At 49.2% G+C, this 26,615-nt stretch overlaps 1 protein-coding gene across 4 annotated transcripts in view; it reads left to right on the forward strand.

Annotated features, from left to right (window-relative positions):
* PPP1R16B (protein phosphatase 1 regulatory subunit 16B) overlaps positions 1–26,615 on the forward strand; it is a 49,197-nt gene that overhangs the window by 10,833 nt on the left and 11,749 nt on the right. For 2 of the 4 annotated variants that reach the window (XM_031603140.2, XM_090152384.1), the window contains exons 2-3: positions 3,944–4,344; positions 24,380–24,450. In XM_031603140.2, coding sequence (XP_031459000.2) covers positions 4,098–4,344; positions 24,380–24,450 — 318 coding nt within the window. In that variant the 5' untranslated portion in view covers positions 3,944–4,097. Of the gene's footprint in view, positions 1–2,788; positions 3,846–3,943; positions 4,345–5,086; positions 6,008–24,379; positions 24,451–26,615 lie in introns of those variants that run through there. The other 2 variants (XM_090152383.1, XM_090152385.1) reach the window with 2 other exon arrangements.

Raw genomic sequence — 26,615 nt, forward strand, 5'->3', positions numbered from 1 at the left:
GGAGGAGAGGGCTATTTCTGTCGTTTTTCACGCCTCTGACTTGTCTTTATGTTGTGAATGCAGATGTTTCATCCAGTCCTGGGCCCAGTCCTGCAGGTGTCTTCCCTCAAATAGTCCAGTGAATATGAACGATCATTTCCACGTCAGCAGAAGCTGCTCTTGTACATTTTGCCTTTGCTAGAAAGGTGCTCAACTTAAAGGAATTCTTTGGCTGTCAAACTACTGCCTTGTGTCCTGTTTGCTCTGCCAGAGTTTGTGTTTATATTTATCTTTTTCTTTAAAAAAATAAATAAATAAAGTGGAATAAAAATTAAGTCACTTGATGACACTTACATGAAGGGCTCTTGCAAGTGTGTGCACTCTGCTAGTGTCATGCTGTGCTTTAAGCAGCTCCTTGAGGAGATGTGACAGGGGATTTGCAGGTCTTAGCTCTGCCTTGCCCCACTGCTGGTGACAGACTGCTTTCATGGACCCAGCCTCATCCTCAGCAGCGCTGCAGCCACATGTCTGCACACTGAATGCTTGGTAGGATGGACTGGGGGGCAGCCCTGGAACAGGAGAACAAGTGTATTCTGTTTATCTCTTTCCAGGGTGTAAACAGCAGCTGCTGTATCTGATGTAGGAAAATGCTTGTATACAGGAGGTGAAGGCAAGTTGAGGGTGCAGTGCGCAGGGTTGGCAGCTGAAATCAGAGTGATAGAATCATAGAATGGTTGGGCTAGAAGAGACCTTAAATCATCCAGTCCCATTCCCTGCGGTTGCTGGTTTGCCCCCCCAGCCTTGGGCCCAGCCATGGCCTCAGGCACCTCCAGGGATGGAGCACCCACAGGTCTGGGCAGCAGTGCTGAGGCCTCATCACCCTCTGAGTGAAGAATTTCTTCCAAAGTCTAACCAATTCTCCCACTTCTGGTTTAAAGCCATTCCCCTTGTCCTTTCACAGACTGTCCATGTAAAACACCTTCTTCCTTACAAGCTCTCTTCAAGGGAGAATCAGTGTCTTTTGTAGTGCAAGTGAGATCAATGCTTAAAGTAGTCCTCTTGAACTTAGTGAGATGCATCTTGTATGCAAGTGAACCACATTGTACAGGAAGTGCAAACTATTTTTTTTTTGGTAGGTTGTGTTTGCCTGTGTTTGCATGCCATTGCAGGCACCACTTTCTGACACTGTTGGAGCAGGTCCTTCCTGTGGCTGCAATATAATAGTGTGTGTCTCACCCTGCTCCTGGCCCTGGCACGGCCGCCCTTGCTGCTCCCCATCTTACAGGATGTGCTCGGCTCCGAGCTGCTGAGCTCATGGAAACAGCATGCAACAAAGTGCTGTCTTTTTTTTTCTTTTTTTCCCCTTTTCTTTAAATAAGACAGAAACCAAAATGCACTGCCTCGAAAACCTCAGCCACCCACACAGCCAGCTTCTGTGTCACTTTGCAGGTAAACAAATGCTTGGGTCTGTAACTTTGCTGTAATTAGACTGTCCTGCATGTGTGATGAGATGTCAGCATACCACTTTTTTGGCACAGCAAGGGAACCAGGTCACTGGAAATCAATGATGGAGCTGAGGTGTTTGTGAGGCTTTTGGGGATCTTTGAGATTTAAAGAGGGGAGATTTAGGTTGGATATAAGGAAAATGACTTCTATGGTGAAGGTGGTGAGGCACTGGCACAGGCTGCCCAGCAGGTGGTGGATACCCCATCCCTGGATGGACCAGGCTCTGAACAACCTTCCTAGCTGCGGATGTCCCTGTTCATTGCAGGGGAGCTGGACCAAATGAACTTTAAAATTCCTTCCAACTTTAAGGATTCTACGATTCTGTCCGTGGAGGATGCTTGATGCCCTGTGCTGAAGTCTGGGAGCCAAGCTGTGTATCCCTCCCTGGGAACCTCTCTGCTCCTTTAGTGGTTGGCTGGGTGGTTGGAGGACCGGCTGGTTCTTGGTGCTGACGTGGCCTTGATGGGAGCAGCAGATACCTCCTGGTGTTCATCCCCCTTTTGCCACTTTGTTCATTCCCCTCTGTGGGCAGCTCATCTCTCCACGTTTTTGCTGTTGTGAAAGCAGGAAAGCTGAAACGTGGGTAAGCAGAGCAAGGCATGCTTCTCCTTGCCTTGTAACTTGGTGTCCTGCTGCACCTTTCAAATTCGGTCCACAAGGAAAGCTTCCAACTCTTCTTAGGTAGTCGGAGAAACACAGGCATAGTTTACATGCTTCCAAAAACCCACAGAATTAGGCCATCATTTCTACTTCAGGTATCTCTTGGGGTGTATTTATTCATCTTTCAGCAAACAATGGTGGAAGTGGGCTGGGAAAGGCGCTGGGTGGGAGTGGCGATGTGCTACGCTGAGAGGCATTTCCTGCCCTTATCTCTGCCACTCGAGGTATTGTCAGCGGGCTTCAGATCTGCAGCCCGTGTTACTGCAGTGGAGATTGCCAGAAAAGATACCTGCAGGAACGCCCACGTGGGCCAGAGCTGGGTTCACGGGAGGTGGGAAGAGCTTCCCAGCAAAATGCTGTGCTGGGGAAGGCTGTCGGTCTCCAAATAAAGGGGTTCTTCTGGGAAGAGGGCTGCGTTGATGCCCACTCTGTGGAGCTGCTGCTGGAGGGCATTTTGGGCAAGTCCTTGGATTGCTTAGTGGGATCTCTCTTACGAAAAACTTTGCGAGGTTTTGGGTTTGTACCTGTGTGGAACTGAGACATTATTATTACTATTATTATTATTAATTTAGTTTTGCAATCTTGAGTTCTCATGGGACATAAGCAGTTTTATTTCTGTTCAGGTCTATTCCAAAACTGTCAAAATAAGGTTTGTGGGCACTACTGAAGCTGCCCTTGGCCTTCTGTTGGCCCTTTGCTGGATGAAGCGACCTGTCTGTATGCTCTGGCTGAGTTTGTTTGTTTTCAGTTTTCAAACCAATTATCTCATGGAGGAAGTGGCATGCCTCGCTGTCAGAGCCGAGGTATTTATAGGTGAGGTCAGACCCTGGTGGAAAGTCTGTGGCAATATTTGAAAGGACTGTATGTCTCCGCCTTGTGCAATTCACTGGGATGCAGTGGATGTACTGCACGGTTTGGACATCTCCCAGCAGCTCCTCACAGCTCTGATATTGCATGTGGTTATTTGTAGCTTGCTTCGATTTGGTGTGGGACACGTTCAGTGAGTCTATTTGGAATGGACTTGTTCAGTTCACTTGTGGCACTGACTTCATTTCTTGTGCATCTTTCCCTGTTGGACTGACCCAAAAATCTGGGGCATGCTTCCTTCTGCTGTGCAGCAGATGATGGTGGATGCCCGTGGGCCTCCCAGCTCACTGCTCTGTGGGTGCTGCTGCTCAGTGATCTCCGGTGTTGTGGTTGCATGTAACTGTGCTCATTGCTGTGAGCGTGGAGGCTGTACAACAGAACTAGAATGGGCTACAGTGTCGTGGAGAAAATGTCTGGGAAAAAAATGAACACAAAACCCCATGTTTTTGAGTAGCTGAGGAGGTTAAAGTGTTGGTAATACCTCCCTAGGAGCCACATCCTATCTGTCTGCCCTTGGCTAAGACTGGAGTAAGAAGGGGCCTATGGGGTTGTGGCAGATAGAAACCTGCCTGGGGATGTGCCTCTCCAGAGTTGTCTAGGGAGTGATGCCTGTGTAAACGCTATGGAAGAACTTCTTGTTAGTTCACTTAAGCTTTGCTCTGTTCATAAAGGAGGACTACCTTGAACTTCAGTTGTGCATGTATTGTATGTTAGAACCGCTCGTCAAGAGGGTTTTACTTGGGTATTTGAAGTGGGTGAGAGGTGGAATCACAAAGATCAGTGAGAAGAATCAAGTGATGAAAATGCAATTAAATGAACCTTCTTTTGAGATGGTAGGTGTTGCCTGTTGAGTTTTCCAGTGGGCTGATCTTAATCATTTGTCTGCATGGGGCAGTGAGAGTTGATCCCTCATACTTACCTCTCATTTCAGGCTTCCACCAACTTCTCATCAGACTGCAATGGGCCCTTCCCAGCTTGGCCCCAGGATGCTGGTATAGCACCAGGCAGCCGTGATCCCGAGGACCTGTGGTAGGACACCATTTCCAGCTGGGACGTCCTCTGGCCCCTCTTTCCCAGCAGAAGCGATGGATGCCCACGTGGACCTCCTGACAGAGCTGCAGCTGCTGGACAAGGTGCCCACGCTGGAGAGGCTGCGGGCAGCCCAGAAGCGGAGGGCTCAGCAGCTGAAAAAATGGGCACAGTACGAGAAGGAGATGCAGCACAAGAAGCGGAAGCATGAAAAGAAGAGAAATGCTGTTAATAGGAAGAAAGTGTCTTTTGAAGCCAGTGTTGCTCTGCTGGAGGCTTCTCTGAGGAATGACTTGGAGGAAGGTAGGGAGCTTACATCTGGCAGTTCATTTGTTTGGCTACCTGTGAGGTCCATGTAGCTCCTCAATGTGAATCTGTATTGACATCCATGGACTGCCCTTGGCATGGTGTTGGTCTCCAGAGTGTTTCTATCTCTGGCATGGGTTGGGGCATTCAAAGCAATGTGAGACACCAGCATTACCTAGAATGACACCAGGAGTGGGTGCAAAGTGACAGGATGGGGCAGGAGTTATGACCGAGATCTGGGAAAAGGAAGGCAGCTTTCATCTCTTTCCTTTTCACGCTTTCCTTTTACAGAAGGTGAGAAACGCTTCTTTGCCTTCTGGATGTGTCTATTTTAGAGGCTTTTCAGAAGTCTGCCACGGGGATTTACATGTCGGTGTAAATCTTGTCAGCTTCCCTGCTTGGGGGATTGATTGAGAGCTACATGGGTGTATAGATTTTTTTCCCTGTTTAACATAATGAAAATCATTTTTTTGCTTAACGCTTCCCATGGAAGAGAAAGTTCCAGATTTTTCAGGAATTGGTTTAATGGCACCATTTCTGTTTTGCTTTTGTTTAAAATGAAGGGAAGAAAAAGATGCCTAAAAACCAATCCCGATTAGCCTCAGCAGTGCACGGGGAAAACCTGTGAGCTCTGGGAAACCAGGGCTCTGGCAATTGTTTGGAAGCAGGGCAGCTGAGCTGAGCTCTGCTGATGCCACCAGCTGGGTTTGGAGGGGACAGCAAAAGAGGCCTCTTACTCTCCCAAATGAGAAAATTGGGTCTTTGTTCCTACAGTGGCCGCTGCAGTTCTCCTCTGATTTTAATAAATGAAATACAGAGAACTTTACTTCCAACTTCCAAAATACTTCCAATGCAGTAACTATTTTAAGAAGGAATCTTCCCTGAGAGCTTGAGTCACTGATTACATATTGGCCAACCACCTGCTTTGCTATTGGTAAAGATACCTTTAAGAGAGAGATTTGTCTGCCTCACCTCTTCCTCTGTATCTTGGGTATTAGCACTGTCCTTGCCTGGTTTCCTAACAACCAAGTCACTGTGTACCAAGTGTCATAAAGTCCACGTCAAAACAGGGCTTAACCCTACTGGGAACTGAGGGCAAATGCTCCACAGAGAGGTAAAAATATTTCTCAGGGAAGTCCTGGAGCTTGGGATCAGCTTGGGATTGCTGATCTGCCAGGTAGTGAAACTGATGTGATCTTCCAGATCCACTGGTGTTGCAGAGACAAAGGATGATGCCTTGGGAACCTACCCAGCTGTGTTGTATCTCTGCTAGTGAATGTTGCTCTGGATTCTGACACCTTCTGCAAGAAGCGATGTATAGGTGGGGAAAGCGAGGACCTGGTGATGTGAGGAATCTCCCCAGAGTTATGTCCCTGTTTCTGAGATGGCCTTTCACACACCACCACCTGCCCTTATATCCCAGCACTGCTTGGAAACGGAGGGCCGTCAGCAGGCCCAGGTGGTGGCTGTAGGCCGTAACCAGGGGTGCTTCCCCTGCCCAGCTGGATTTCTCAGATGCCTCTAGTTTATTAAACTACAAATAGCCTGCGGGCAGGTTCTGTCCCTCTGTGCTGCGGCACTGGTATAAAGGGAAGGAGGGGATGGCAGCAAACCTAGATGTCAAACTGGGAATATTTCCTTACTGAATGCTGGAGGCCAAGTGAGTGAATTCCTGGCCTTCTGGAGGTCCCTGGGGATGATTTCAGCATATGAATCATCTTTTGTTTTCACGTGGGAAGAGGAGGGGGAGGAGAAATATAAATGATTTAAAAAGTTGAGAAGCTCACGTGAGGAAAGTTTAGAGCTGGGGGTGCCGTCATCTCTTGAGCTACCTCCGAGCAGGTGTGCAATTTCCATCCTTTATTAATATGCTCTCTCTATTTATAACTTTCTAACTTTCTCACTCCAGAGGTGGAAAAGCGGGTGACATGGGCACCGTGCAATGAATTTGTGATTAGTGGAGCTGAAGAGCCAGTGAGGGTTCTCTCAGGAAGGCACGCTGTGCTGTGACATGGCCTCCTGCTGGAGGAGGACCGAGCTCTGTGGGGTGGTGACTGTGAAGGGAAAACCCAACCTTGTCCTTTGGAATAGCCCCGAGTCCCTGGTTATGCCATCTGTGGGATACAGCACGATTGTGTGGGGCAGTTCTTGGAGACGGAGCCATCTGTATGGAGCCCTGCAGGTCCATGGGGAACAGGGTTCAGGGAGCCCCACAGCAGGCATTGCAGTGGGTTCCTGGGTGCCTACAGTCATGTACCTCATCTCTGCTCTGTTTGAATAAGGACCAATCCACCATGCTTCCCATTTTGGAACAGCAGGATGGCGAAACAGGGTTAAAGGAGGTGACATTGACAAGGAGCGTGGGCAGGAGCTGTGAGCATCTCCTGCGACAGATCTGTCAGAAAGTCCCTGGTTTAGCAAACAAGCTGCTGCGAACAACTCACTGGGATCTGTTGACAGAACCAGGCCTGGGCTGCTGCCTGCCTCAGCTGGGGTCTTTGGCTTGAAGCTGAAGGACCTACGGACGGGTCTGAGGGGAGAATGGGGATCTCTGGACCCGTTCCATGCTCCCCCATAGAGGAGCTGGGAAGGCCGTTCTCTGGAGGAGAATCACGCTCTGTAGCCATTCTAATGACAGTACACTGAAGACCCAAGTCCAGCCCGAGGCACAACCTGATCTGTCTGCAGGATGATGACGTAGATGGGTTGGATGGGAGAGGGGGTCACTGGGAGATTCAGAAGGATCTGTCAGTTATGTCTGTTGTGGGACATGAGATGGGTGAGGACAGGCAAAGCTAGCCCAGGGGAAAGGACCACAGGCTAGCTGTGTTGCAGCAGTGTTGTGCTTAGCTTCTGTTATAATAGTTAGGAAGGAGAAATGCTTTATAATGCAATAAAGCTTTGCAAGCCACTGTACTAATTGCCAAGAAATCGCAAGGGCTTCTGAAGTCTGCAAGGTGACGGATGGAGGCTGGTCCCAGGGTGGCTGGTGGCTGCTGCCAGGCTGTCGTGTCAGGCTTTCTGCATCACTGAGCTGCTGAGGAGTGGTCCTGGGGAGCAGGAGAGAGGGGCTGGCAATCTGTAAATGGAAGATGGAGCTCCCAGAGGCTGCCTAGGGGAATGTGTTTCATTTGCTGCCTGGAAGCGCTTTTCTGCACTCAGCCCGTATGCGGGGGGAGCTTCTACCCCAAAGGCGGGGACTGGAAGGTTTGCCCTAGCTGAGGGCAGGCTGTGCTCCTTTCAGGGAACCAACTGAGAAATAAAGCACCCAAAGGACAGCCTCACCTTCCTGCAGTGCTGAAAGTGCCCTGGTTTCTCCTGCCGCCATCAACATGGGCCCTTGTCCCCATGGGCGCAGCTCTGGCAGCATCAGAGTCCTTCAGCTCCCACCTTCTGCAAGCAGAACTCTGTCAGGGCAGAGTGTTATGTCAAACAGTGCTTCTGGAGGAATTTAATCCCGCAGATGCTCATGGTTGATGTCCCAGAAGAGGAATGAAAGCTCAGTGTTGGTCCTGGCATCCAGCAGAGTGGTTTCCATTTGCAGTTTGTGGTTTGCTGGGTCCTCCCTCACCCCACCGCTTGGCAGTTTGGAGCTGTGCAGGGCAGGCTGAGGTTGGCTTTCATCTCATTGAGAAGATTTTCCCTGGGAGGGTATAAGTATTGCACAGCTTATTTGTGCAGGCACATCCCCCATGTTTCCCTTCATAATGACCCTTAAATCTCCTCAGTGCTCAGTAATACTGAGGGTGACAAGCCCTGTGTGTGAGAAGCACAGCCCTCCCCAGGCAGCTTCTTTCCACCTTTTTGGAATAAAACCAACCTTGTCATTGCAAAGGCACTTTAAAGAGAGGCCCTAATTAGTGTCTATAAATTGCTTTCGTTAACCTTTCCTAGCTGATGCGATCTGTTCCCTTGTTACTAAAAACCTTTTATGAGGTGCCTTAATTTTCCACCCACATTATTAGTCTCCTGAAGCTTTTTACATGGAGTTCCTGTGTCCAAGTCTATGAGCAAGTGCATTTATCTGTCTCGGAAGATTTTTCTCCTGGGTTTTGTGCCCTTTGAAGAGCATTGAAAGAAAGTGCCTTTTATTGCCAGCAGTCTGAGTGTATACCTGTGTGTTTGGGGAACGATTTGAGTCAGAAATGTAGAGCTTCTGCACAACAACAAAAGTGGTTTTTGTGTCTTTAAACTCCATTGGTGTGGAAATGAAACCCCTTTCCTTCAAGGAGCCGTGTGTGGGAGCTCCTGGCAGTGAGGGATTTTGTTAATTCTGTTAATGGCGGCTGGTGTGTCTTCCAAAAGCAGATTCACACACTTGGCCACATTTAACTGGGCTTTTTTCACACACTCCCAACCTGATGCCAGGCGGGGTGGCTCACATATGGCAGCCGATGAGATGGCATCCGGGGGCACGAGCAATATTGAGTATGTGGCTTTCTCTGTTGTCACAACAAATGGCTGCTCTTTATTTATTTATTTTTTCCTCCCGACTTTCTGGAATTTCAACAAAGTGGGAGAAGTATTTCCATAAGAGCTAGGAATGCAAACGCTTCTTTTTGGGAATTGCTGCTTGAAGGTCCATCTCTGGGTTTCCTGGGGTGGTTCTGCCTCCCCAACTTCAGAGTCAACAGAAATGTTTCGTTTCAAATCCCTTTCATCCAGAAGGTTTAAGACATGAGCAGAAATGCGTGCATTATCTGTTCTTGGTTTTTGCTCTATATTTCTAGAGTATCAATATCAATAGAAGCATGTGGTATTTCCTGGTGAAAACACAACTGCAAAAGCATTCTGTAATAACGCAGCTTGGCTGTTCTTACTAGGATATGCTAGGGTACAGTGATATAGGAAGCCTGGCTGGGATTTTTATTTTTATTTTTATCCAAAATGAAACCCCCAAATGCGTGCATGCTGCCTGCCCACTCACCTCCCGGGGTGCATCTGCTCCTTCATGCTGTGTGTTGGCACAGGGAAATGGGTGGTTTTCATGTTGTTTCGGTTCCTGGCTTTTACGCTTTTCTACCATTAATGATGACACTGAAAGTCTTTTTTTATATATCCTCCAACGATCTTACAACATGAACATCCAGCATTGGATCAGAACTATTTGTCTCTAGGAAAATGGTTCTGTTTGGATTCGAGGTGTTTTGAATCCAGGTGGGATTGGCTGATGAATTGTTTCTTCCTAAATGTAGTTTAAATCACTTAATCCGCTTCTAAAATTTGGCTGTAATGTGTTCTGGAGGTGAAAGTCAGAAACCATCTCTTTGGTTTCACTTACAGGCTTGTAGGTCCCTCTTATTTACGAAAACATGCTAAAAAAGGCAGTTTCCTGGCAGTGAATGGCTCTTAGCCAGACCAGGCTGCATAGGCCATGTGTTTAAATCTGGCACAGCTCTTTGGTGTTGCTGATGGTATTGCTGGTATTGCTGCTTTGTGCACCTGCAAGGAGGGAGCGCTTGGAGGAGGAGGAAGGAGGTCTGGGTGATGGGGAGCAGCTGGCGCTCTTGGCACATGCATGGTGCAGCAGGTATGCCATGTTGGATCACCATCTGCCCTCCAGCCCTGTCCAGCCAAATTGGGGCTGCCTGTGCTGGGATTCAGGGTGCTCCTGCACACAGCAGAGCTCTGATTCTCTTGTGTTTAACCTTTCTGTTCTCTGTCCTGGCTGCTCTGCTTCTGATCGTGGCAGGGCAGCCTTGGGTGGCTGCACTGTGGTTGTTATCTGTGGACTGCCAAATGTCAAAGCCTGAACTTCCGTATCTGAGCCCATTAATATTTGCTGATCTATTGCTCTTGTTCTGAGCTGGTGACTTCCCAGCCTGTTTGTCCTTGTGATTTCCCTGGAAGAATTGCTGCCTGCTGACTGGCTGAGGGTGATGGCTGCTGGAATGGGTCATGCCACACAGCACGTCTGACTTCCACAGGGTGAGGCTGAGGGGCTGCTGCTTCGGCTCCTGGCTCTGCAATGCTGTGACGTGGGGTTTCTTGCAGTTGATGCATTTATCACCTGCCTGGCTGCCTTCCAGGTGTGTGCCATTTCCTATGCTCAGATAACTGTGTGTTTTGTCCCCCTGCAATAACAAGAAATAAGAGAGCGTGGATAACAGCTCAGTCAGAGACCTCTGCTATTTTCTGCGTAATAAGCAGCAGCAACCTGGATTGAAATGTCGGCTCTCTGCCCACGTTGGCTGTGACCTCCCTAGCCAAGGCTCTGCAGAGCTGTGCTGATATCTAATCCAATTCTGTCGGAAGCATGCAAGGCGTCAGCGCGATCCCTCGCTGGTACCTGGAGTTTTGCAGCATCACTGTGCTTGTCAGTGGGTCTGGGTTAAGGCACAGTTCCACAGCCAGCTCTTTTTTGCAAAATGAATGTTGGTGGGGAAATGAATATTTTTGGAGGTGAAGCCTTCTTGCAGGACCAAGCCATTCACAATTGATGCTCGCTTTATCCTGCTGCACTTGAGAACATGATATGTGGATAGCATGCATGGGCAGGAGGGCCTTGGCTGCAAGCTGTGGCTATGCGTGGCTGCAGGCTCTGCTTTCCCCCCTCCTGGTCAAGGAGAACTTTAAAAGTGGATTAAATCTATTTTTTTCCAGATTTAAATTCCTGCCTTGCTGGATCGAGGCCAGCGCTGCTCAGCTGGTGTAGGTTTCTTCCTCCTAGAATCATGGAAAATAGAGGTTGAGCGGGCCCTAGGAGGTCATGTAATCCACCTCGTGCCCCTAGGCAGGATCAACTGTATCTAAAATGCTTGTTAATGAGGCTGGGGTTAGGTATCTTAGTGTATTTATAGGCACCTCCACAACACCAGAGCACATATACCTGTGCATGCACTTTTGCTTCTCGCTCAGCTCTGTGTATTCTCCTCACTTGCTCATATTTATCTTCCTTATTTTGCTTTGCATCCCATCCTTATGTGTATTGACTGTGAGTTTTCCTACTTCCGTGAAGAATGCTCTAATTCTTTCTCTCTCAGCAGTTGCTATGGCAGCTGGTGCAGGCAGTGCCTTATGACCCAGTGCAGAGCGGCTTTTGCATACACTCCCACTGCTTGGTTCTTCCTCTGGAGCCTGGCCAGATTTTTGGGAAACCTTATCACCCACTGCAAATGCCTTGACAAAACGAAAGGAAATCAGATTCTGGCACAACCATTAAAAATATCCTAAGCCTTGCTGCTCTCAAACCTATTGCCCAAAGGATGCTAAATAGGCCAGGAAGATGCTGTTTAATTCTGTCTGCTGATGCCTTTGTAATCAAGAGCCGAGATGCAATCAAGCACCCTGCACTCCTTTTAATTCGGGGAACAGGAGCCCATGTGCAGCTCCTAGCAAGCAGATGCAGTTTCCACTGAGACCTCTGCAATTTGCAACTGCTTATTGCTGAGTTTGGCCTCTGTACCTTCTAGATGGCGTGAGGCAGAGTGGCTCTAAGTATTATTCATGTAGGAAATGGGCTTAAGTCACTGTTTCTTATGCTTAGTGTGCACTTTGTACCAGCATCCATCCTTGCAGCCACGTTTTTCAAGCTTTGACCTTGGCTCCCTGTTTCCTCGTGGGCTTGGCTGCCCAGCTTTCCATAGAATGGTTGGGTTGGAAGAGACCCCAGAGATCATCCACTTCCAACCCTGACTGTGGGCTGGCTGTCCCCACCAGTCCAGGCTGCCCAGGACCCCATCCAGCCTGGCCTTGAACACCCCTAGGGATGGGGCACCCATAGCTTCACTGTCAAAAATGTCTATTTCAAAAGAGCAAAATTTTACCAAGAAAATATTCTTGAATGAAAACATTCATACATCAGTTTTCCTGTGCCAAGGCATCTCCACTGTCAGTGGAGAGAGGAGAGATCCAGTGGGGGGCTACAGCCGAGCCCTGGGGCTGTGAGCTGTGCAGGGTCCAGGTGAGGCCAGGCACACGGCCTCCTGCACACAGCTGGCTTCAACCTACTTTGCTTTCTGTAGCTTTCGAACTTTTATGACCTGGTTTATTTTCTTTCACTTCAGATAGAGCATCTTTAATTAGCAAACTATCAGGCCAGAGCAGGACTCCTCAGAAACTAAATGGGACTCTTCATTTTGTTCAAATCTTGGCTTGGTAGCCTGAAATAGCAGCCTTTAGGAAGGGCAGGCTGTGGGTGCTCGTGGTCCATCCTGCTCCTGTGAGATGGGCCAGTGGTTGTAGAGCTTCATGTAAAAGGGCAACTGGAAGGGATTCCCTGTATGCTTTCATGGCAAATCCAATCTCCGATAACTTCAATCACGTTGCTGTGGAATGATCATGAATAAACTGCTGCTCTCCCTTCTGCCACAAATTATACTCATATGTGACAGTTTTCCATTGCTCCTCAGAGTGAAGAGAGCTCTCACTCCAGCACTGGTCAGTATTGGAGCTGCAGCATGGATTCAGGGTTTGGAACATTGTTACAGATCCTTTTCCTCTGTGCAGCTTTCCAGCTGTGAGTTTCTTGTGCCATTCCCCACTTCTGAGTTGCAAACCTGGTGCCACAGACACTTGTGCATCCTGTGGAATGGGCATAGCTGCGGAAAGCAGCAGATCAGGCAGGGATGAGTGTGACATGGGCAGAGCAACATTCTCTGAGACGGTTGTGTGACTGACTCTGGGGAGGGAGCTGTTGGTTTGGGACAGGAGGGAGCAGGGGCTGTTCAACCTTGGTGCTTCTTACATCAATCCTTCTTGTGTTAATGGGCAGCACTACAGCTGTGCTGTGATTGGTGTTGTTAATGATGGACCAGTGGAGCAGGAGCCCGGACTCCCAGCAAGTCACTGAGTTTACACTTAACCCAAATCAGCCCCTGGGAAGAAGTGTTGTTGGCTGTGAGTAATGGGGAGCTCACCTGGGGCTGTGCAGGTTGGCTGGAGGAGGCAGTGGCTCTCAGTGCTGGTGCTGGGATCTGCCTCCCTGCTGAGGGCAGGCATAGTGCTGCTGCTGCACGTACATTGTGCTCCTGGACAATGCAGCACCACACACAGCCTGTGCTGAGCTCTGGGGAGCTGAGGTGTGCCTTGGCTCAGCCCAGATACAGCTTTCCTGGGAGCAGGATGCCAAGATCTGAGCGTGGTGACCCTGCATAGCCCTGCCTGACGTCTGAAATGAGCCAAAGCCATAGGCTCCAACCTGCAGGTACATGGGGCAGACTGCCTTACAAAGGCAGAGTGACTGCCAGCAAGCCATGGGCATCGCTTACTCTACATAATTAATTTTTTTCAGGTCTTCTTTATGGCCTATTTTGTTTGGACTTGGAAAGTAAGCTGCAGGGAGGGAGTCTGTCCTTATTTCAATGGGTCTATCCCCAGCCCCTATATGTGGGCCAGATCTGCTGGTATGTGCTGTCTGCTTTGTGCCACCATCATAACAACCATAAATGTCACTATAATAGCTGATTGCTTTGCCATATGAATCTGGATCAGTCTCCCTCCCCTTCCTAATCAGGTTAGTTTTCTTTCGCTCTACTCTATTAGGAGAAACCCAGCCTGATGGAGCTCTGTTCCATCCACTCTCATTCAGCTGATGGCTCTTTCCATCTTGGCTTTCCTGCAGTACTGCTGAGCTGTCTCACGCAGGTGACACTCTGCCGTATGACTTTGTACATCTTAGCTAGTATTCACTGGGTTTATTTTTTGCTAGGTGTATTGTTTCATTTTCAGACAGTTTAGTTTTACGTTGGTGAAGTGCACTAGATTTAAAGAGTTGACAATTGCTCCTAGCTGTCAAAAAGAAAACACTAATTATCCATCATGTTTTACTGAGCCTCTCTTGAACTGATTTACCATAGAAAACAGTTTTCTCATCCTATGTCTTCAGGAAGTCTGATTCCTATGAGTTCTGCTCTCTTAATGATGGGGTCTTATCTTTGTGCATAGAAGAGAGAAAAACCCAGCTCGGGGTTGAAACATGTGACAGCCCAGAATTTAAATCACCTGGCTTTAGGATCACCAAAGCGTCTGTGCTGATGTGCTGTGAAGTCAGTGCTGATGTGCACTGATTTGCTGTGCTTTCCTGGACACAGCAGGGTTTGGTGAATGCGGTGGGCTGTTTGTTTGCTTTGCATAGGGCTGAGTTTCAGAACAAGCCTCCTGTTCCTGTGAGACGAGATAAGAGCATTTCGGGGAAATGCAGCTGTGGTGCCTTGCATGGGGCTCGGCTGCAAACTGCGCTTCCCGTCACTCAGAGCAGTGGGCACCACTTCCCTGTGTGCCCCTGGGCTTAGAAAAGCTGCTCATATATTTGTTAAATAAATCAGGTTTCTGATGAGCTATCCTTGGCTGCAGCCACGTGTGATATCTCGAATCCATCTCGCTGTGCTCCTGGTGTTTCTGACACAGATGCAGAGAGGGCATCTTCCAGAGAGCCTCACACAGCCGCTTCCTGCCTTCTGGTCGTTTTGTTTTGCTCTTGTGAGCAGCAGTCAGCAGTTTTTATCAAACTCACAGAGGGGAAGTGTTGGTGGAGGGAGATGCATTCATTGCCCTGTGTGGTGCAGTGGGTGGGAGCAGTTGGTGGCTCTGCACAATGGGGCTGCCTGCCCTCATCCCTGCTCTTCGTTCTGGGGATGTGCTTCAGCAGCACCAAACACCTCCTGATATCCAGTGAGAAATGGATGCTCCATCCCTGCAGGTGCCCAAAGCTGTGGATGGGGCCTTAGCAGCCTGATCTGATGGGGGGCAGCCAGGCCATGGCAGGGGTTGGAACAGAATGATGGTTAAGGTTCCACCTGCCCCAAGCCGTTCTATGATTCTATGATTTATCAAGGCTTCTGCATCTTCTGCTGTTTCATCAAGACCCTCTTCCTGCTGCTGTTGGCACAAAGCAGCAAGGTGCAGCTTGTGGAGGAGCAGCCTGGTGCTGGTGCAGGAGGTGGCCCTGCCTCTCACCCTGTCCCTTGTCTTTCCCACAGTGACTACTGCAGCTGAACCAGTTGGATTTCTTGGGGTCAGCTTCAAGAAATGGCCCTCATGAAGAGCAGCTCTGCGGGGGAGCGAGTCTCCAGCAGTAGAGAGATTAACGTGGTCTGTCCCGACCATGTGGCTCATGCCAATCCTGATCGTCATCTCGCTGCTTTTAGCCCTGCAGTTGCTCTGTCCTGGAGCACTGCCTGCTCAGTGAGGACTGTGAGCTTTTTGCTGGGACATCAGCCTTTGCTCCAGTGCTCCCTAATCCAAAGTGTGGGAGGGAGCACTGCAGCTGCTTCCCCTCCTTGTGCCCTTCCTCCAAAGAAACACGGCAGTGTGTGCCAATCCTGCCAGCACAAGGTGCTCCGTCCGCTGCCAAGAGCTTGCATGCATTTCCCTTGAGCAGTCAGGGCCCAGTTTCGCTCACTCTTTGCTGGCAATCTTCTTCTCAGGTCTCCCCTGTGCTTCTAGAAGCTGGAAGAGAGGTGATGTGCTGGTGGGGCTTGGAGCTGTGCAATGTTCGCAGCTCTGATGACTGGCAGCAGGAGAAGCGTGTGGGGCAGCTCCAGCTGCATGCATCCTCTTTTCAGAGGGGAATAACTAGAATTTGTTTGAGGTTTGTAGATCAGGTTTCCATTACACAACTGTACTGCTTTCAGCTGCTCGCGTGACAAGCAGGCCTTGCTGGGTGCCCTGGTCTGGTTGGCTGCTTTCCCTGGGAGCAGCGCTTTGTGATGAGGTGCACAGGAGGAAACACACTTCTGTACTGCAGCACCGGCTGGGATGGGAATGGAGGCATAGAATGGGATTTCCTTCAGTCTTTGTAGAACATGGGAAGCATCTCAGAAACGTTCGTTCCAGACAGGTGTGAGAGGTGCAGGGAGCACACAGGGCCTTCCACTGTTTGTTGTCACATTTCTTGTATTGCCACAGCTGAAAGACACCCAGCTGGGCCTGTTGCTCCTGGGTTATTGTAGCATTAAAACCATAATGAAGAACTTCCTGATGTGGGGAATCCGCTGGTGAAGGAACTCTCTTATACGCAAACACAAGCAGAATAAAATGGTTCATTAACAAAGCTAGTTTTAATAGAGCAGATAGTAAAGTTCTTCCACCAGTGTGGAGAGGAGAATAGTCCTGCTGTTGCTAATGGCAAAAGCTGATGGGGAATTTTAATGACTTAATTATTTTGAAAATTGTGCTTTCTTGGGAAACACAGCATACTTTGTCTAACTGAAGCTTTCCTCCACCGTTGCAGAAAGAAAAATAATCATTCCTCTGAGCTTACTCTGTGCTGAAGAGGGAATGGAAGGCAGTTGACTTGCAATACTGCAGTGGAGTTTGGCAGTCTATTTCATCCCAAGGCAGGAGACCACCAGAAGGGAAGAGACAGAGAAGCCAAGTGACATGTCATGCACTGAGGCTGCTTCTCCATGGGTTCACCTCCTGGAGGCCACGGAGCTGTAATGCATCAGCCCTGCTGGGAGCACTCATGTTATGCTTATTAACTTTGTAGGGAGCAGAACTCAGGTAAAACTTGTGAGAGGAGGAGTTCAAGAGGGTCCTCAGTTCTGTGTGCAGATGGCACAAACATGAGGTGAGCTGGTCTGGATGCAAAGCTCTGTGTGTCAATTAGAGACCAGCCCAGCTGGTGGCCTGCTGGTTTCGGGACAACCCGAAGATCTGTTGTCTTTGTCTCTGAGGGCTCATTTGAGGGCAGTTCAAACCTTCTGCAAAGAAATCAGGAATTGCTAAGGAAATGAAGTTTTTCTCCTATCGATACTCAAAATAACAGAGCTTAGAGGTGGATTGCAGGGTTAGCAACCTGCAGCAGGTTCACACTGTGGTCTTCATTGAGCAGAGCATCCTCAACAGGGTTGGGTTTGGGATCTATAAGGCAAGTAGTCTCCAGCTTCAGCCCTGCACTGGGGTTACTCGTGTCCCCTGTGTGCAGCAGCCAGCACGCAGGTTTATCTGTGAGCCTCCTGCCAGGTCTGTCTCATTCACTGCAAATCCCCCAATGGCTGCGGAAGAGCTGCGTTTCTGCCAAGCTTGGGTATTAATTTCTGATTCAACTCTTAAACATGTGAACCAGTTTCCATGCAGCACTGATTACCTTTGTTGATGTTCTTCAGGGATAATCTTTGGCTGCTCTGACAATGGTTTGTGGTTGCCAAAGGCTCAGAGAGGAGTCCCTGTAGCTCTCCCACTGCTTCCTTTTTCCATAGCCTCCAACAGCAGCGTGCTGATGTGCTGAGTTAGTAGTGGGTTTGGTCACGCTGAAAACAAGCCTGCAGCATGAAGAGACAGGCTGTGCAGATATTTCCTGGAGTTAGGCTTGCTGGGCGCACAGTGGTACAAAGCTGTGCTGTGCCATCAGGCCAGGTCCCACTCAGGTGGCTGGGTGCTTTGCAGCTGCTTGGTGGCTGGGACAGCTGCCTGTGCTAGTGACAGGCTGCTGTGGTGCTGTGAGCACGGTGAATTCAGCTCCTTCACTCGGTTCTCAGGGCTGAGTGATGGAGAGGATAGCAGAGGACAGAAGGAGCACTGCCATGCTTGGAGCTGGGGCTCGTGGTGCTGTCACAGCTGTGCCATGGGCTGTCACTGTGACCTTGCTGGAGAAAGCCGAACCTCCGGAGCCTTTGCTCTAGCACAGGCTGAGGTGTCACATCTGTGAAACAAGGCAAACACTAGTGGTAAAATCCCAGGAGACAGCCTGGAGCTCCTTGCTGCTGGCTCTTTGGATGAGAGCTCTGCTGAAATTCAAATCTATGCGTCACTTAAAATCCGCTGCTGAATAATTGCAGGCTGCTCCAGCAGGAGGGCTGCAGAGGAGCAGCCGGTACTTCCCTGGTGCGGTTCAGGGCACTGCTTAACTTGTGTGAAAGTGTTCTTTCTGTAGTGCTTGCTTCTTAAAAGGAAACTACAATCTTTTTTTCTTATTTTTTTTAAGAAAAGACTTTCTACTTAGCTGTTTCCTTTCCGACAGTGCAGCATTTCCAGTAAGAAGCCGTGCTGTCAGGTGGGGGTGATGATGTAGCAGGTTGAAACTCCTGCTGTGCCCCTGATCCCTGTGCAGGCAGCAGTGGGTGGCACTGGGGTGGGGGCCAAAGGCTGCTGCAGCTCCTGCTGTGGCTGCATGGCACAGGGCTGGGTCGGAGGGCTCTGTGGCATTGCACATCCCAGCACACTGCACAGGGCAGGCACTGGGGCTGTAGGGAGGCAGCGACAGTGCTATGAGTGTGGAGTTTGATCTGGTGTGTCTTCAAGATCTTCATCCCAGATATCCTGTAGTATGTAGAGGCAACTTTGAAGGAAGAAAAAAACCTAAAAGTGCTCATCAAGGTCATTGTGGGTGCTGGGGAGGGTGAAGAAGGTGCAAAAAAAGCCAGAGGCAGAGGAAGGCTGGAGATACTCATCAGAAAGGGGCTCTGAGCCTGGGGAACAGCTTTCCCTGTGGGGAATTGCTCTGTACTAATGCAGAGCAGCTTGAAAATCACAGGGATGCTTCCCCTGCAGCACAACCTCTTTTCTGTTACTCCAAATAGAATGTTTCCTGTTTTATAATTGAGCCTCTGGAAGGCATTCCTGTTGCTCAGGTCAGCGTACAGCTGCTGAGCTCAGCCCATAAATGCCTGAAACACGAGCTGGGGAATGGGCTGTTGACTCTGGAACCTAATAACGCTGTAAAACAGCAATAGGAACTATTTCCTGCTGTACAGAGCAGGTTGCAGTATCCTGTTGCAAGTCCTGCAGGTTGCTTGTGTGCAGACCATGGGGTGGTTGTGCAGTTCTGCCCTTGGGCCCCGTTGCCTGTTGTGCTATTGTGATAATGGAATGGAGAGCTCCTCGTGTGCTGGGATAGCTGGAGAAATGTACCTCCTGACACCTCTGCTCCCTTTTATTGAAAAGCTTCCTAAGCTGTAATTGCTATTAAAACCAATTAATTTTTTTACTGCCTTTTCTTTGTGTCCTGAAAGGTTTATTTTCTAATAGGCTTAGTATAGACTTCACAGGCGATGCCTGCTGCACATCTCAGTAGATAGGTTTTGGTCTCTTACATCAGAAATAGCCTTTGAACAGATATTGAAGTGGGATCCTTTGTGCTGCTCAGATGAAAGTCTTGAATGTTGTGTTGTCTGGATGGATTTGTGCTGGTGTCATGGCTTCAGGAAGAATTTCTGGGGGGAAGAAAGCTGGAAGAGCCCAGAGCAGTGGGAGAAGAGAAGGTTCTGGTGAAGCATTTATTGCCTTTTATCTTTCAGCTAACTCTGCCTGAAGCAGGGGGGTCTGCACACTGAACCCAATGTGTAAGGAGCCAGCTGCAGGTGGGTTGCAGCTTCTTGTGGAGCTCCATGTGGACACTACTGTGTAACCTGGCTCCAAAGACCCTCCAAAGAGAATCATAGGTTGAAAAAGACCATCAGGATCACCCAGTCCCACCTCAGTCCATCCCACCATGCCCGCTGACTGCATCCCTCTGTGCCACATCTCCATGGTTCTTGAACACCTCCAGTGACAGTGACCCCACCACTCCTGGGCAGCTGTGCCACTGCATCTTCTCCTTCTGAGAAGACATTTATCCTAATATCCAACCTGAAGAGGGCCAGTCCCATCTGCACACTGTGCAGTGCCTCCTGCTGAGCACCGCAGCACCCCAAAGCCCTGCACTGCTCTGCTCATCGCTGCACCTTCTGAGTTACCAATGAGGAACTTCACCTTGGTCTCCTTGACCCGTAGCTCTATGAATCTGACTTAAAGGTTTTTATTAAGGTGTCTTCAGATAGCTGCAGTTCTTAGAAAATAGTCCAAAATGCCTCTTAGAGAAGAAGCTCGTGGGGAGCCCAGGTGTCACTGTCACAGTCATATTGGGGAATCTGCTTTCCTGGCTGCCTGCCCGCAGCAATCCTGCTGAAGGCAGCTGAGCCTGAGGGTTATATAAAACACTCATCCCTTCAAGCTCATCATCTGTTTAAAAACCATACCAAAATGATTTATTTATTCTTCTGATAGCAGATGAAGAATGGAAACCGAGAAAATAATCTCCAACTTTAGCTTCCCTTTATGCATTTAGTATCTCCAGCATGGACCAATGTCACGGTTAGGTTGAGCAGAAGGGGAGAATGGAAATGCTTTTTCATGTGATGCTGCATCCTTAGGAGAGCTTGTTAGACAGCAGCATCCTGTAATTTTATTTTCTCTATTGGAATGGATTTGGCTTTGTTTCTGCTGCATCCTCTGTGCAGTGCTGGCTGCAGATGGGTAGCTTGCGTAGCGTTACTCATCTGAATAATCCCAGGTGGACGGCAGCCATAAAAGAAAGATGCTTCAGCATCACTAGCGCTGAATGGATTGTGTGTGCCTGAAGTCCTGAAGACACAGAACAAGAGAAATGTGGTCTGCAGCAGGGCTTGGGCAGTGGCCCAATGGTCACAATGCATTATCTCTTTGGGCAGTAGTCCCTGCACTGTGTTATCCTTAGTGCGTGGTACTACGATGATGGATAGGGGTCCAAACGTGGTGCAAAAATGGTTGAAGTAGACACTAAGAGGGGGAGAAAGTATTGGACTGCATGCATTAAACAAACGTGTAAGTTGCCAACAGCTCTCACTTGGTGTGAATGAAGGCTGGCTGGGAAGCAGACCGTGGTGCATTTGTGCAGGAGGCGGCTGCCCCACTGCTCTGTGAATGTGGCATGAGGCAGACAGGGCTCTGCTGGCCTCCTCCCAAACCTCCCTGCTTCTGTGGGGGTGTTGGAAGGAATGCATGTGCCCGGCTGTAAACCAGGTGGGAGGTGTCTGTGCAGGCAGGGAACCTTCCTGAGAAGGCTGAGCTGCAATGGATGTCTCAGCTCAGCAGACAAAATGGGCAGTGTTTATTTTTAGGTGTGCAAACTGTGATTTGTTTGATGGTTCACAAAACCACAGGGTGCTGTGGGGTTTGTCCCCAGCCTGAAGTGGGCTCCCAGTGCGTGTTACAGGAGAGGAGGATGATGCTCCTGTAGCTCATCCTGTAGCTGCTCTGTATTTAGCAGTGCTGATAAATAGGAGTATATATATGTGTTAGAAGCTGGATCCTTTGTTGGCAAAGCACTCATTGCCTCAGTGCTGTCTTTCTGGCAAAGGTTCCCCTGTATAGCAAACATCTCAGCCAGGCTCAGGGTTGGGACCTTTGCCCACATGGTGCAGGGAGCAGTTCTAAGCAGGGTTAGTGGTTGGAGCTGTATTTGGGTGGGAATGTAAAAGCGTGTGTCAATGCATGAAACATCTCAGCATTTACTCTGAAACAGCAGGCATGAATGTCTGAGAATCTTTCCACTGCCTTTGAAATCGCAGCACAGCAGTTTCTAACAGTGACCTTTAGGAGCGGGGAGCCAGAAGGTGAAATAGAAAAGTTTCAGCATCACTTTCACAAAGAAGTCACTGAGTGCAAAGGACCAACGTAAGCCTGGATCTGTAAGAGTGGAGGGCTGTGTGCATACATGTGCCTGGAGCACACAGGTTTGTCACTGTGTATTTTTTAGAGGAATCTCAGCAAAAGAAGTGTATTTTGGTGTTGTGTGTTTGTTTGTTTCACTCCACAGTGGCAGTTGCCTTTGTATTTTATGAGCCAGTAATACCTGGGGTATGCAGGCACCGGGTACAGAAGGGAGCGTGGCAGCACCCAGAGCTGGATGGTGCAGCTCACTGGTGTAGGGGGATCTGTGCTGACAGAGGCGTTTTTCTCCATGGGAAAGCGTCTGTCTGCTTGAGGAACTTCTCTGGAACAGCTGTTTCTGGTACAACCTCTGTAGGAATTCACAGAATGACAAACGATGGTGCTGTGATGGCTCGTAAGATGAGAGCCCGTTGCCCTGGGGGGGCCTTTGCAGTGGCTTTTTGCTTTCCCTCTGATGGATGGGTTTGGGGCATGAAGTGAGGCTGTGAGAAGTGGTTGGCTGTGTGCAGGGGGGGTTGCCCAGGCTGTCCCAGGACGTGTGACAAAGGAGCTCACAGCCTGATCCACTCTGGGTGTATTTTCACAGCTGCTGTGGGAGCAGTTTCCATGCAACTCAGCACAGATGTGAATGATCAAATATAAATTGAAGATTGATGCACTCCACCTTGGTGTGTGAGAGGCTCAATTAGAGGCAGAGCAGGCAGAATAATGGAAAATGCATTTGAGTGATGGTTCGGGTAGTATAATTTGCAATGAATTATTCACAACAATTTGTTCACCCCACTCTCATTGTGATCATTTTCAGGCCTTCATTTGCTGCGCTTTTGAAAGCTGTTCCCACAACCTGTACCGAAGCAAATCCCCACACGCAGCCCCTTCTCCCCACCCACATGAAGGACAGGTTTGAAGAAGCTCAGCATTTCAGCACAGAGCTCCCTGGAAGAAGTTAATCAGACGTGTTGAGGTTGAGGAGTTCACACCTGCAACGTGCTGAGGTTTTCCCCACCCAGCAGCCACCAGCTGCTGTCGGGTTATCCATGTCCCTGTAGCTGGAACGTGGGTTTCCTGCCTCTGTGGCCTGGCATGGGCCAGGAGCTGGGAGGGAAGGGGCTGAGTTACACAAAGCTACTCCAGTACCAGCTGGGATTTATGCCACCACATCCTCCCGATGGAGGGGCAGCACTTGCAGGTTGATCTGCCAGCATCTGTTTGTCCAGATCTCTGTAATCAGCCGAAACATGATTATGGGGCTGTGTGTCATTAGTACGCAGGGCCTCCAAAATGGCTGAGATTGAATTAAAGCCTGAATAGCACAGCATCCACAGTAACAGCCGAGCAGAGCTGTGGGGACAGCTGCCCATCGTCAGCCCTCACTGCATGGATGTGCAGGGTCAGGGCTTTTATTGCAGCTGGGTGCGTGGGTATAGATATGGGCTTCCTGCACTGCCTCCGAGCTGGAAAAAACAGCCAGGATTTGGGCTTTGCAGTTGCGTGGGGTGGGTTTTGTTCTCTGCTGTCTTTTCTTTTTTTGGTATTGGTTTTCTCTTGCACATCTGAATGCCTTCGTATTGTTTCCAGCAAGTGGAAACATGCCTCAGACCGGTGGCATCCACACAAAATTTCACTTGGGTTTCGATTTGACTGTCTTGCAAGTGTGCCTTCAGCTGAACAGAGCACTGCTGATGGCTGCATTTCCCAGTGCTCCCCTCTGGCTGCCCTGGGATGTGCAGAACACAGCTGCACGGGGCTGCGGGCTCACCGCCTTTGCTCTGGGTTATCATTGCCAGCACTGAAGTTCACTGCCCTTTTAGTGCTCCTTACTTTGCAGCTCTGGTTTTGCTCAGTGCCTGTCTCCTTGCCAGCAGATCAGGTGTGGTTGGAGCATCTGCTGCTGTGTTGGTCCCTATGGGAGCGGCTATGAGCTCTGGCTCTGCCTGTGGTGGCACTGACATCTGGGGTGGGAAAGGCATTAGGTAGTGAAATCTCTGGAGAAAAAGCAAGGAGTGAGAAAGCGAACAGAGGTTGGGTGTGGATCATCCCGACCTGACAGTGGAGTTGAATTTGAAGAGTTCCTGTTGTTGCTGTCAGATTGCTTCCTCTGCCTTTTTGCTATTACCACCATGCAAGACCTGCACCTCAGAGCAAACTTCATGTCTTACCTAAGGGCTAATGGCTTTTTATGTGCTTCCAAAATTTGCATTTTAATGGAATAAATCTTATCCTTACCCCCCAAAGCAGCAATCAAAAAGTTAAGCCTCTGGCATGCTTTCCTCAAATATCCAACCACTCATGCAAAGGGTCCAGAGCAACCCTGGTGTATTTTAATGTGCCAGGGGCCTGAGTGCATTGGGCGCTTTGTACCAACCAGGCTGATGGCTTCTGGAGGCAATACCTCATCCTCCCACAGTGAGATCTTTCTCATGGTTGAAACCCAGACCTTTAGGCTCTCTGACCACCTCAGAGCCCTTGCAGTGTGCAGAGGTTGCAAAGCAAAAGATGAAAACGTAAATTGTTCTGCACACCCACATGGAAATGGGAGCTGTCATAAAGCCTCCCTTGGACGGAGGCTGGGCAGAAAGCTGTGTGCTGCTGCTCTCTGCTGGATGGAGCCAGCAGGGTGCCCAGGGCTGCTGAGGGGTGGATGCCTGCTCTGACCTTGCTCTCCTCTTCCTCTTTGCAGTGTGCTACCTGCTGAAGAGCAATATCAGCCCTGACCTGTGCAACGAGGACGGACTGACTGCACTGCACCAGGTGAGGCTGCAGGATGATGTGTTCACAGGCGTTGCTGCTTGCTCAGAGCTGGGTCGCTTCGCCACGCTGCCCTGGGCAGTGGGCTGAGATCCAACATGTTAACTCACACTGGTAGACTATTGACTGTTGCTTTGGAATGGGCTTAGTTAAATTATGGAAGAAGTGTCAGAGGAGCCCCCACAGCTCTCTGTAAGCTCAGGGACACAGGCTGGTTTGTGTGGAAGGGCTACAGCTGATGGCAGTAAAGCACAGGGCTGTCATCCCACTGCAAGTCTGCATCCCTCCTCGCAGCCTTTCTGCCATGAGGGTTTGTTATTCTTCCTGTAGCTCCATCCCCACCCTGTGATCCTTGGGGCACAGGACCAGAGCCTCAGTGTCGTCAATTTTAAATCTCTCAAAACACATTCAAAAAGACAAGTCTTTAGAGAGGAGACATTGATTTGTTCTGCGTAGGGTGCACAAATCAGATGTGCAGAGTTTCTGCACTGGCTTCTATTTCTAGTCCAAAAGGTTTTCAGTGCACACCTACCTGAGTCACACCTACCTACTGCATGTTCATAGCATTACGTAAATACAAGGGTACATAACATATTTGAACGTTCTGCACTTATGTAGGGGTCTTTGGTTGTTTGGGGAGGTGTCCTACTCCTCGCTTTATGTTTGGGCACAAGGACACCCAGTCCCCTCTGGTTTGTTGCTGTTTTGGACTTGTGCCTCATCTCAAGGATGTCTGTCCTTATTTCTTATTCATGGCAATCTTGGATCTTTGAAGAGAATCATTCCATCTCAGGATGATTGTTTTTTCTAAGTAAGCAGGACATCTGGAACTTAAAGCAGAGCTGCAACCTTGAGCAGAATACCTCAGCCAGACAAAAATGTTAAATAATTAGCTCTGGAGCCATCATTAGGACAGTCCCCACTGTGCCATGGGGCTGTGCCTGGCAGCCACCACCTCCACCCAAAGCAATGGTGTAGCTCTGGAATATGGCTTTTCTCCATTTAAACAATCCTACTGACTTGGGATTTTCATCTTTTCTGCGTGTTGCTTTCTGTCCTCAGAGCTGGATGCATGTTAGTCTGAAAAGGCTAGCTGGCTCCTAGCGGGCACCCAGAGGTGACCCACCGCTGGCTGCTGAAGCCCTGAAATGCTTTGTCTACTAAAGGATCAGTTTTGGTAAAGGTTCATTTGGTGATCAAGGTGGGAGCTTTGCCTACACAAGAATTAATTAAATCCCTGAGCAGGAAGAAGCTGCCAAATGATCACAAATGCCCATTGCCAGTGGCTTCCAGGAAAGGATGCAGCGTATGCTTCTGTGGTAACTTGGCTGCTTCAGAGGCATGATTTTAGCCTCACTTTCCCATATAAATAGTAAACAGAAATAGAAATACACACAGGGTGCTTGTCGCTGCTGAGATGCTTGCTGTGGGTGTAGATCAGCCCCTGGCAGCCTTGTGCTGCAGTGCGTGGGTCTGCAGCAATGCACAGCCAACGAGCAGGCTTTCTGCACAAGGACAAATCTTGTTCTAGTGTCTCATAGGCACATTCATGTCACAAAGTGAGCACGAGGTGGATCAAAGTAAATTCCACCTTCCCCAGAGGAAGACAGTCAGGGCCCTTCTTGCAGGTTGCCTCTGAGCTATGGTGTGAATGCATCGAGTCTTCCAGGAAAGATGTCCCATGGAGCCCTTCATAGTTCTGGGAATCCAGCTTGTGTCTCTTCAGATAACATTGGTGGGAAGCATGAGCTGCTTATGAGCTGCTCATCATATGCCACTGTGGGGAATTTTCCCTAAGAAAAGGGAATGTCAGCTTTCAGTTCGTCCCTTGGTATGTGGCCATACTGGTTACCTTGAATTTCTGCTGGTTTTTTTTGCTCTTGAATATGGAAGACCCTGAGGAGCAGCTGTATATATATGTGCTGTTGTTCCCCCTCTGCTTCAGCCCCAAACAAGGTCCTGTAGAACATCAGTGACCTTCAGTCCATCCATCACGTTCTGCACAGCGTCTTTCTGACCTGGGTGTGCTAAATGTGAAGTTGGAGATGCTTGTTGCCAAACACTGCAGCATAGAGTAGGTCCTCATGTCCAGGTACAACTGAGCAGATATGAGCCCTCTTCTTCCCCAAGTAAAAAACCAAACCAGTCTGTTTGCATCTCTCCCTCAA

This window comes from Phasianus colchicus, chromosome 17 (assembly GCF_987193195.1).
Source record: "Phasianus colchicus chromosome 17, bPhaCol1.hap1.1, whole genome shotgun sequence".
NCBI classification, from domain to species: Eukaryota; Metazoa; Chordata; class Aves; order Galliformes; family Phasianidae; genus Phasianus; species Phasianus colchicus.